The 12,057-nt window shown below is 41.0% G+C and overlaps 1 protein-coding gene across 3 annotated transcripts in view; it reads left to right on the top strand.

Moving 5' to 3' along the window:
* Positions 1 to 12,057, top strand: part of nipbla (NIPBL cohesin loading factor a) — a 529,062-nt gene that overhangs the window by 357,550 nt on the left and 159,455 nt on the right. For all 3 annotated transcript variants that reach the window (XM_060834051.1, XM_060834059.1, XM_060834067.1), the window contains 2 exons: positions 10,377 to 10,523; positions 11,621 to 11,755. In XM_060834051.1, coding sequence (XP_060690034.1) covers positions 10,377 to 10,523; positions 11,621 to 11,755 — 282 coding nt within the window. The remainder of the gene's footprint in view (positions 1 to 10,376; positions 10,524 to 11,620; positions 11,756 to 12,057) is intronic.

Below are 12,057 nucleotides of genomic sequence, written 5' to 3' on the forward strand. Positions count from 1 at the left end.
TTTGGCTCTGACATTGATTCCTTGAATTATAGTTTAAAAAGTTGAACAAAGTCCAGTTAGCCTAATTTTGTTTTGTTTTTAGTGGGTTATCATCTGTCTAACCTAATATATCGCTTCCAGCAGATGGTTATGTGTATAGGTATTATGCACTGCATAAAGTGTGCATGTGTAAGCCTTTTTGCATACATTATAGGTGTCAGGAATCACAGCCTTCAGAATATGATCCAATTCACTTTTGGAAGTGATGATTTGAATCTACCTCCACAGCACGCTAAGGCAGTGCATTTTCTTTTTAGAATTAGGTTTTATTGTCTCACATACTCAAGTACAGGGATATAAGAGTACAGTGAAAAGTTTACAATGTTGCCACAATGTTGCCATCTGGGTACAAAATCTTAGGTATAAAGTAGTAAATCAGAAATAAAGTTAAAAGTTCCAAATCACAACCGTCCTTGAGCTATCGGCCTGCAGTTGCTCCACACTGGGCTTTCCCCATGAGGTCTCTATCCCTCCATCCCAGCGTCTCCGTGTGCTGTCTTGTCGGCTGCCATCCTCTTCCGTGCTGGGCTTGGTCTCTTGATCCCGTGCCTCCATCCGGCTGACTGCTGGAGTTCCGCTCTGGTGCTACTCCAGGCATTCAGCCACTTACACGATGTCACTGACTGCCAGAGGTCTGCCCGATTGCTTTGTGGGTGACGGCAATGTCCCCACTGTGGGTCCCCAGCCTCTGCTGTCGCTGCAACTGCCTACACAACCAGGCTCCCTCTAGAAGGTGAGTAGAGACAAAAGAAAACTTAAAAGAACTAAAAAAAGGAAAGAAAATGACTGGAGGCGGGCAAGCTCCATCTCAGGAGCCCCACACTGGTGCTATCTTGCAGCTTCACATCCTGAACAAAAACTCCATGATTCAGAACATTGTCAACATCCTGCAGAGATTACCATTGATCGTTTTGTTTTTTTGTACCAGGGGTGTGGGTATCGCTGACTAGGCCAGCTTTTATTGCCCTGACAGCAGTTAAGAGTTAACCACATTGCTATAGGTCTGGAGTCACATTCCTTAAAAGACATTAGTGTTCCAGATGAACTTTTATGACAGTCAACCAGCTTTTTATTACAGATTTCCATTGAATTCAAATTTCACCATATGTGACAGTGAGATTCAAACTCCTGTTGCTCAGGACAGGAGTAGGATTGAGTTTCTTCACTTAGAAATTGGTGAATCTGGAACTCCTTGTCACAGAAGGCTGTGGAAGCCAAGTCATATGTGTATTTATGACCGGGATAGATAGGTTCTTGATTAGTAAAGGATCATAGGTTATGGGGAGAAGGAAGGAGTATGGGGTTGACAAACATACTAATCATGATCGAACAGAAAATTAATTTGGGGCATCTCTAATGGGATACAGTACAAATGGGATACCTTTATCCCAATCATTCGGGTAATCCTGACAGTACGTTCTCAACATGGTCTTCAGGATCTGATACCACCTTTCTAAAGCATTCTGGGCTTCAGGATGGTGCACACTTGATTTAAAGTGCTGCATGCCTAAGCTGTCCATGACTTTCTTAAACAGCCTAGCAATAAAATTAGATTCTTGGTCTGTCTGAATCTCTCTGGATAGCCCATACTAGGTAAAGAAAGCAATCAAGTCCTCCAACACCTTTTGTCCTGAATATACCGTAATGGCATTGCCTCCTGAAATCTGGTAGATGTCCATTATGGTTAGCAAGTACTGTTCCCACTTTTAGTTTTAGGGAGGAATCATACGCAGTCAATCATAACCTGGGTGAAAGGTTCTTCAGTGTGGGAATCAGCAATGAAGGTGCTGTTTTATTTCTGTCTGTGGCTTACCTACCATTTGGCACATATGATATGTACAGCAAATTTAACCACATCCATGTGCAGTCCAGGCAAATAGAAGTGCTTTTGTACCTTAGCCTGAGACATCCTGATGACCACCTACTGGTAATTCATGTGCTACCCATGACACTTCCTGTCTACCGGCAACACAATCTGATGCACTTACGCTCATTTCTCCTCTGCACTAAACTGCTGTGGTCTCCATTTTTGCCTTAGGATTCTGTCTTTAAGATAATAACCATCAGGAAGTTAAAAATCTCACAAAACCAGGTTATAGTCCAACAGGTTTATTTGGAAGCACTAGCTTTCATAGCACTGCTTCTTCAGTAACCACCTGATGAAGGAGCAGCACTCCGAAAGCTAGTGCTTCCAAATGAACCTGTTGGACTATCACCTAGTGTTGTGTGATTTTTAACTTTGTACACCCCAGTACAACACCGACTCCTCCGCATGATAACCCTCAGGAATACGTTCTGATTCCTTTTCTGAGTATGCATTGATATATAATTGTCTCATGTTTGTTATAAGTCCTTTAGCCTTTCAGAACCAAACTCTTCTGCCTGACCCTCTACCTGTTTAGGTTTTTCCTGCACCTTTACATCAGATAGAGTGTCAGCTAACCAAACCTCCTTTGTCTTTTTCTTTAGTTTTTGCTGCTTGCTGTGACCTTTGACAGTGGAATCTTGTTACAATGCAGTCTGGAAAAATTCCAGGGTATTTTTCTTTTAACTCCTGAGTTCCCTGGTCTGCCTTTGGCTTCTCTACAACAAAGAAATTCACTCCCACCGTAAATCTTGCTAAGTAGTTCCCAAGAACAAACTGTATTTCTCGAGCTGACACTCTGTCAATCGCTCCAACTGTTACTTCCCCAGTCGTGATTTGGATCTCCAACCTGACCTTAGGGGAATGCTAAATTTCTGTCCAACTATTCCACAAATTACCACTCTTTCGAGTAACATTCAAATACATTCATCCCTTACTATTCAAGACTGATTAGCTCCCGTACCTCTCAAAATTATAACTTTACCTTCTCTACCTGTTCTTCCTGAGTAAGTTTGACCCACAGAGGTGAAGTCTGTATAGAGATCGGGTACTAACTCAATATCCAGCCCCTTCCTAGGTTGTTCAACTCCTGCAATTCCTCAATTTTTCTTGATGTTTCCTTTACTACTCTCACTAATGGCTGTGGCTTAGCCCCTTTTACCACATCTATATCCATAGTGCCTTTCTTCAATGACCAATGCTGCCATCTTGTGTCCCACCTTCTTGCAGTGAAAATACCTTTTTCCAGTCCCCCTCCTTAAACCATCAGCATTATAATTTTATGTGTCCATCTCCATTACAGTGAAAACATCTGAGGCCTTTCACCTCCTTTCCAGCCACCTGGGCTTCATTTTCATCCATGCTAAAGTATTGCCAGTGTGATCTACTCTTTGTTCTGTAGTGAAGGTCCCTTTCTCCCAATTTCTATCCCTCACAGGATGAAATTCCTGTCAGAACCTAAATTTCACCATATGCATCAATGCACATTTATCTGTTGTCTCTGCTGCGCTTCTCAATTCTTAATTTTCTGTTCGTCTACCTGAATTCTTATCATATCTGGAAGTGAATTTTTAGACTCCTCCTGCAGAATAATCTCTCTCAGACCCTCTTAGGACTTACCTATTTTTAAGGCCTGCACCCATCTATCAAAATTACTACGTTTAATCATTTTGAACTCAACATAAGTCTGACATGGTTCCTTCTTTATGTTTCTGAACCACTGTCTATAAGCTTCTGGTACCAATTTATAGACACTCAAAATAGCCTGTTTGACATCTGCATAATCTCTTGACACCTCATCTGACAGCACTGCAAATACACTAGCTCAACCTTCCAGCTTAGCCTGAACTGGCATTATTCACAAGTTATCTGGCCACTCCATCTGTCTAGACAATTTTGCAAGTGAAATAAAGAAGGCTCTGATGTCTTTCTCATAAAAATGTGGCAATGTTTTAACATATTTGTATACATCACCACGTTCTCTTTCCATCTCCTTTCTGTTGACTTGACTTTCTTGACTAATTTGCAACTTCTCAAATTCTCTCTGTTTTGTTCAGCTAAGAACCTTCTCTCCCTTTCTTCTTTTTTCCTCTTTCTCCTAACATGGTTCCTCTTTCCTGTATCATCTTAATCCATTTGCCTCAATTGCAATTTCAGGTTTTCTAACTCTACTGCACTTGTCTGTTTCTCTGATACACCGAAGTGCTTGACCAACTCCATTACAGCTTCAGCTTTCCTTTTGCCTCTGTTTAAACCCAATTCTAACATATTTGCTAATTCTAAAAGTATGTACTTCCTCTTTATTTCTGAACTTTCTTGGCAAATTTGGGAAGCATCTTCAAACCCCAGAACCTCTTCAGTAATGTTCAGAGCCATTTCCCTCACTTTTAATTTAACCAACCACAGGTAACCAAATTTTTCATCTATGTTTTATTTAAAGATCTAGGACACTAATCAGCAAGTGTTTAAATTTGCTGTAACCTTCTGTACCCCAACTCTGTTCAAATCTCAGACTGGATCGATCTAAACCAATCCAAATCTCGGACCCAAGCACCCAAACTGTTTTGCCACTGAGGTGAACAAGTCTTAGTTAAACCAAACACCCAGAAAAGCTCACTTTGCCTTGTAATCTGCTAAAATATTAGTGACAGAGAACTTGCAAATTCCACTATTTTAAAGAAAATAACATCAATTTTTTTAACTCTTAAAATGAACATTAAACAGTTCTAAGCACCCCCTTTATCTGAACTGCTTATTATTTGCATCCAACTCTATAACAATATGCTGTTACAATAAGACACTTACTAAAATTACATCAACTTAATTTCAAAACCACACAGCCGTCCTCGTCTTCTGTGACTTCACTCTTCAGGCTGCTGAATTCCCTGGCTCCTCGTCTTTCTCCTTACTGCGAGTATGTTTCATAGGAAAAGGTACCATTGGATAGAGAGTGTTTCCTAATTTATTGGAGAACAGGATGTTAGATCTCCAGGCTTATCTGTCTCAAAGGCTGTTGCACTCTAACCAATTTTCAAATGGTCTGCATTTTATATCCCTCTCAACATTGGATCGTCTCATTAGTTTGATGTTGGCAAAACAAGAAATTCAAACTCTATTGGGTTTTAGTATCCTGGGCATAACGTAAACAGATTAAAATTGAATTGTTGCCAAAACAGCAACCAAAACTCAAGTCCATAGCTAGAAGGCATAGGTTTAGGGTGAGAATGGAAAGATATGAAAGGGACAACATTTTCACGCAGAGGATGGTGCGAGTATGAAATGAGCTGCCAGAGGAAGTGGTGGAGGCTGGTATAATTGCAACATTTAAAATGCATCCAGATGGCTGTATGGATAGGAAGGGTTTACAGGGGTATGGCCAAGTGCTGGCAATTCAGACTAGATTAGGTTTGGGTATCTGGTTGGCATGGACGAGATGGACTGAAGGGTCTGTTTTATCTCTGACTCTATCCATTTCACAGCCAAATGTTACATATTTTCAGTTTTCCAGTACACTCTGGGGCTGCCATCTCGTAATATACACAGATGCTTGTCATCTCAGTTCAGAACAGCATTCATTCTCTCTTAAAGGTACAGTTCATGCCTTCAATTTCATAACACGTGAAATAAGTTGTCTGTTTTATCAGCCTACAAGAACTTGGAAAGCACAACAGTTGTTTATACCATAACTTGCCAAAGACAGTCCTGGACTTGACGGCTCATTTGTTGACTTTGTCATCAATGTGAACTAGTATTGACAGTGTGCTGTTGGAAAAGCACAGCAGGTCAGACAGCATCCGAGGAGCAGGAGAATCGACATCTCGGGCAAAAGTCCTTCGTCAGGAAAGCCCTTCGGCAGATAACCCTTCATTCCTGGTGAAGGGCTTTTGTCCAATACATCGATTTCCCTGCTCCTCGGATGCTGCCTGACCTGCTGTGCTTTTCCAGCACCACACTCTCTACTCTAATCTCCAGCATCTGCAGTCCTCACTTTTGCCCATCAATGTGAACTACTCAGGATTTGGTGCTACGGAGATAAATAAATTTGTTAACTGCTTCAATCCATTTGTTATAGAGTATAATAATTGATTTCATGTAGTGCTTTTCTAGGGCACTTTGCTGCCTTCAGAATTTCTGTTGCTGATACAAAGACTGAAACTATTAAATGGGGATGAAAAAGAACAAAGGACAGTACAGCACAGGAATAGGCCTTTTGGCTCACCAAGACTATGCTGACATGTGATGCTTTTTAAGCTAAAAATATTTTGCCTCTACACAATCTGTATCTCTTTATTCCATTCCTATTCTTATATCTGTCAAAGTGTGTCTTCAACATTGCTATTGTATCCATCTCCACCTTGGTAACGCATTCCAGGCACTTACTTCAGGGATTCTGTAAATAAAAAAGCTGGTCTCTTGCATCTCTTTCAAACTTATCTCCTTTTTATCTTGAACCTCTAACCCTTAGAAATTGGCATTCCTACCCATGAAAAAGACTGTCTGTTCTATCCGTACCTCTCGGAATTTTGTAAACTTTTATCAGGTTGCCTGTCATCATTTAACATTCAAGTGGAACCAAACCAAGTTCGTCCAATCTTTCCTCACAGCTAATATTCTCCAAACCAGGCAACATTCTTCTAAGCAGTTTCTGTGCCTCCATATCCTTCAGGCAGTGTGACAATCAGCACTGCATACAGTACTCCAAATATGGCATAACTAAAGGTCTGTACAGCTTCAACATGACTTGACAATTTTTGTACACTCTGCCCCAATTAATGAAGGGCAGTATGCTTTCTTGACTACCTTAGCCACTAGAGTTGCCACTTTCAAGAAACTGTGAGCCCGCACGCCTAGATCCCTCTGTATAGAGTCATAGAGATGTACAGCATGGAAACAGACCCTTTGGTCCAGCCTGTCCATGCTGACCAGATATCCCAACCCAATCTAGTCCCACCTGCCAGCACCTGGCCCATGTCCCTCCAAACCCTTCCTATTCATACCCATCCAAATGCCCTTTTAGACAGAGGGCGATGGTGGAGGGTTGTTTTTCAGACTGGAGGCCTGTGACCAGTGGAGTGCCACATGGATCGGTTCTGGGTCCTCTACTTTTTGTCATTTACATAAATGATTTGGATACGAGCATAAGAGGTACAGTTAGTAAGTTTGCTGATGACACCAAAATTGGAGGTGTAGTGGACAAGCGAAGAGAGATACCTCCGATTACAACAGGATCATGACCAGCCCCAGCCTGTTCAGCCTCTCCCTATAGCTCAAATCTTCCAACCCTGGCAACATCCTTGTAAATCTTTTCTGAACCCTTTCAAGTATCACAACATTGTGATAGGAAAGAGGCCAGAATTGCATGCAATATTCCAACAGTGGCCTAACCATTGTCCTGTACAACCGCAACATGACCTCCCAACTCCTGTACTCAATACTCTGATCAATAAAAGAAAGCATACCAAACGCAGCCTTCACTATCCTATATACCTGTGACTCCACCATCAAGGAGCTATGAGCCTGCACTCCAAGGTCTCTTTGTTCAGCAACTAAGATTTGCTTCCACAAAATGCAGCACCTAATATTTATCTAAATTAAATTCCATCTGCCACTTCTCAGCCCATTGGCCCTTCTGGTCAAGACCCTGTTGTAATCGGAGGTAACCCTCTTCGCTGTCCATTACACCTCGAATTTTGGTGTCATCTGCAAACTTACTAACTGTACCTCTTATGCTGGCATCCAAATCATTTATGTAAATGACAATAAGTAGAGGACCCAACACTGATCCTTGTGGCACTCCACTGGTCACAGGCCTCCAGCCTGAAAAAACAACCCTCCAACACCACCCTTTGTTTTCTACCTTTGAGCCAGTTCTGTATCCAAATGGCTAGTTCTCCCTGTATTCCGTGAGATCTAACCTTGCTAACCAGTCTCCCATGGGGAACCTTTCAACCCCCTCAGATAATTGAGGGAGGTGATCAGTGAGTTTGTGCTTCCTGTCTTGTCAAGTTCTCATTTGACAGCATCTGACCCTGATGCCCTATTTTTCATGGAGACATAGAAAATAGGAAAAGGAGTAGGCCACTTGGCCCTTTCAGCCTAATCCACCATTCCTCATGGCTGATCATCCAACTCTCAAACCTGTTTCTGCTGCCCCAAGTGGTGTTAATCAATTTAGGCTTTTCAGTTGGATTTTATGCATTTGCACATGGGCTGCATGGCCCACTTTGCAGACAGAAAGCTTGCATGCACTACACCTGTTTGAAATTAACAAAATAAATAATAGACATTCCAATGAGTACAGACTCCACCTTTTCTGGAATGCCTGCAGTTTTTCTTCCTTTTCCAGGATCATGAGTCTTTGGAAATCTTCCTCAAAAGGCAGTAGAAACAAGGACTTGAATGTTTTTGAGGCAGAATTAGTTAGGTTCTTAGAAAGCAAGAAAATGAAATCTTATTGGGCCGATGGCAACATGAGTTTGAGGTTACAGTCTCATCAGTCATGATCTTATTAAATGGTAGATAAAGTTCAAGGGACTGAATGGCCTACTTCTGTTCCCGAGTGGCGTGTTATTTGTATCATCTGCAGTGATCTGTTTACTTTTTCAATTTTAGATTCTCCTTCAATTTCTTTATTGATGGTGCGATTTTACTGTCTTTTTTCACTTCCTGGAATGATTCTTTGAAAGTTATTTCCTAAAATTTCATCTGCATACCCACTGACTCATGTATTAAACTAATGTACCAGTTCACTTTTGCTGAGTCATTTGTCTTTTTTAAAATAATTATAAGTATAAAGTTTAAAACTAGAGTCTTTAACCCACACTGTAAATTTCATGTTCAGTTTGAGGGACAATAATGTTGTGATCACAGTTACCTCGCTTTGCTTTTACTAGGAGGTCATTAATACCAACTTGTTGCACATTATTAGATCTGCGCTAGTTTGCTCTTTTTATTTTATTGGCTCTAGAGCATGCCCCTTTAGGAAATAGTGAGGACTGCAGATGCTAGAGAGTCAGAATCGATAGTGTGGTGCTGGAAAAAGCGCAACAGATCAGGCAGCTTCTGAGGAGCAAAAGTGTTGAAGTTTTGGCTATGTTCCTTCGTCAGGACTCATGAAAGGTTATGACTGAAATGTCAACTCTCTTGCTCATCAGATGCTGCCTGACGTGCTGTGCTTTTTCCAGCGCCACACAAAGGTGCCATTATTTCTTTTCATATACCTCATCCTACAGTGTACTTGATATAAGGTGGAACATAAGCCATTTCCACAAGTGACTTCTTAGTTTTATTCTTTCCTGTCCGTACCCCAGTCTGATTCTACATCTTGATGTTTGATTTGGGACAATGTTGCAATGATAGACCTGTTATCCCTAATTAACAGAGCTCCCTTCCACCTTTCTCTATTTCCTGGATTACTGAAAGTTGTGGGCGGCACGGTGGCACAGTGGTTAGCACTGCTGCCTCACAGCACCCGAGACCCGGGTTCAACTCCCACCTCAGGCAACTGACTGTGTGGAGTTTGCACGTTCTCCCAGTGTCTGCGTGGGTTTCCTCTGGGTGCTCCGGTTTCCTCCCACACTCCAAAGATGTACACGTCAGGTGAATTGGCCATGCTAAATTGCCCGTGGTGTTAGGTAAGGGGTAAATGTAGGGGAATGGGTCTGGGTGGGTTTCGCTTCGGCGGGTCGGTGTGGAATTGTTGGGCCGAAGGGCCTGTTTCCACACTGTAAGTAATCTAATCTATATGCCCTTGCATATTCAGGTCTTAGCCTTTGCCACCTTGCAGTTATGCATTTCAAATGATTTTCATGTTTGCCTATTCATTTCTATTTGATCTGTTAATTCATCTTTTTTGTCCCAAATGCTATCTGCATTAGGAGACGGAATCTGTCATTTCTATTTCCTTACTGCTGCAACCTTTAGCCTATCTGCTGACACATTCTTGAGTTTGTAAGCTCTGTGCCTTCCCACCATGTTGGTTATAATTATCCTGATTGCTAGTTTCCTTCTTGGCCTTAACTTCTCTCTTTATTTTATCATACTTTCCTTCACTTGGTCCTCACCTCCTCTATTTGGTTTAGTTTGGAGGATGAAGTTAACAAGGCTGACAGGTTGCTTATTATAGAAGGTGGTCAACATATCCCAGTGAGAGAATGTTTTATTGTACACGTCTGAACAATAGCAATGAGAATTTTAAACGAAATTTAAGAAGTTGTAGAGTGAGGCAAGATGACTAGAGGACAAAGCACCAGTGAAGTGAAGAATCAGGCTAAGGATATATTTCAACAGATATTTTGAGTGGAGATGGGAGAAAATGTAATGATTTAATCAGTGTTCTTGATGTATTGAATTAAAAGCAGTCATGTACCATGTGCTAGTTCTAGTTCTCTTGCCTCACTTCCATTGCATGCCATTGAGATTTCTTATGTATTTTCTGCTGAATCTCACAGTAGAGTCATTGTTTTCTCCACAGCTGGACATGCAACGTGGGGTCCATGGGCGTCTGATGGATAATTCCACAAGTGTGCGTGAAGCGGCTGTGGAGTTACTGGGTCGCTTTGTGCTGAGCCGACCTCAGCTCACTGAGCAGTATTACGACATGTTGATCGAGAGGATATTGGTACGTCTGTTTCCTAGCCAGCTGCATGTCAGATTGGGGTTTTGTAGCCATGTTGAGAGTGAAGTTGGAAGTAATTGAAGCGGGAGTAGGTTTTGTAAAGTTTATCTAGACAATGTCAAAAAGTAAAAATTGGTGCCACACACCAGTCCTGAACTTTTCTGTGTCTGAGTAATACTTGCCACTCACTTATTGTGGTTTCCAAGATAGGCTGCGCAAGTTCACAGTAGGCCAGGAACATCTTGAAGTTAATCTGATCTATTTTAGCAAAATGCTCCAGTTGCTGGAAATCTGCAATAAAATAGAAAATGCTAGAAATACCCAGCAGAACTGGAGTTGTTTTATAACTCCAAAAAGTTAGAAGCGTAATACGTTTGAGCAAGGTCCATTAATATATGTTGATTAATCTGAGTATTTTCAACTCTTGCAAATTATTTCTTTTATCCTTATAATGGTAACACCACTAGTGTTTGAACTCCTCAGTTCATGAAAAATGTTTGTCTACAAGACAACAATATGTAAAATTTTCCATGTTGATGTTTTACTGATCCGTTGAATATGATCTGCCTTAAAATATGCAGTGATAGAATTGCCTGCAGGAGCATACTCATATGCTGCTCCTCAGTTCACACAACATGAAACTTTGTTGACAGTGTGATATGTTGACATGAGTTTGGGTACATATTGAAGTGTAGGCCATTTCATCAATTGCCTCAAAACTTTGTGCAATCAGATCTCTATTGTTACTAATAAAATAATAGACTTTTAAAGAGCAGTGCGCCATTCAGGCTATCTGAAAATTCTTCACTGTCTTCATCACAATGCATTGCATTTCCTTTGTCTAGCAGAGCTATATGTTTAAATTAACTGGTTAGTTGAAGAAAAAAATTAGGACACTGGTTTGATGCATCAAGTGATGGTCTACTGTGCTATGTCATTCTCTGTTGTTTTGAGGAGTTGCTTGAAGTGCAGGTAAGAACTATTTCGGAATAGGCCCTGTGTTAGAAGATTGAAATTTTAATCCTAGTCTTTACTGTCTAGAAAATCTACACTTTTCTTTTCTGCACTTGTCTCCTCTTTTAACAAAAAATCTCTTGCAGGACACTGGTATAAGTGTGAGAAAGAGAGTTATCAAGATTCTACGTGATATATGCATCGAGCAACCAACATTCTCTAAAGTAACTGAGATGTGTGTGCGAATGATTCGCAGAGTCAATGATGAAGAGGGCATTAAGGTAAAGTTACATAGATTAATCAAATGTATTTACCCAACTTCTTGTCTGTGTAACTGGAATTATAATGCATTCATTTCACTTTGCTTCCTGTACAGAATGTTGCTATAGTCTCTCAAGAAGTGATCTACTTAGAATCTAAGTCACAAAAGAAATTGACCTCACCGTTGACAATGCACTGATTTGCATCAAGTTGTAGAGAGTTTGGGTTTTCATTTGTTCATGGAATCAGGGTTTTGCTGCCTGGGCATTTATTGCCCATCATAATTGCTCTAAAGTTGGTAGTGGTGGTAATGAAATGCATT

This window comes from Hemiscyllium ocellatum, chromosome 2 (assembly GCF_020745735.1).
Source record: "Hemiscyllium ocellatum isolate sHemOce1 chromosome 2, sHemOce1.pat.X.cur, whole genome shotgun sequence".
NCBI classification, from domain to species: domain Eukaryota; kingdom Metazoa; phylum Chordata; class Chondrichthyes; order Orectolobiformes; family Hemiscylliidae; genus Hemiscyllium; species Hemiscyllium ocellatum.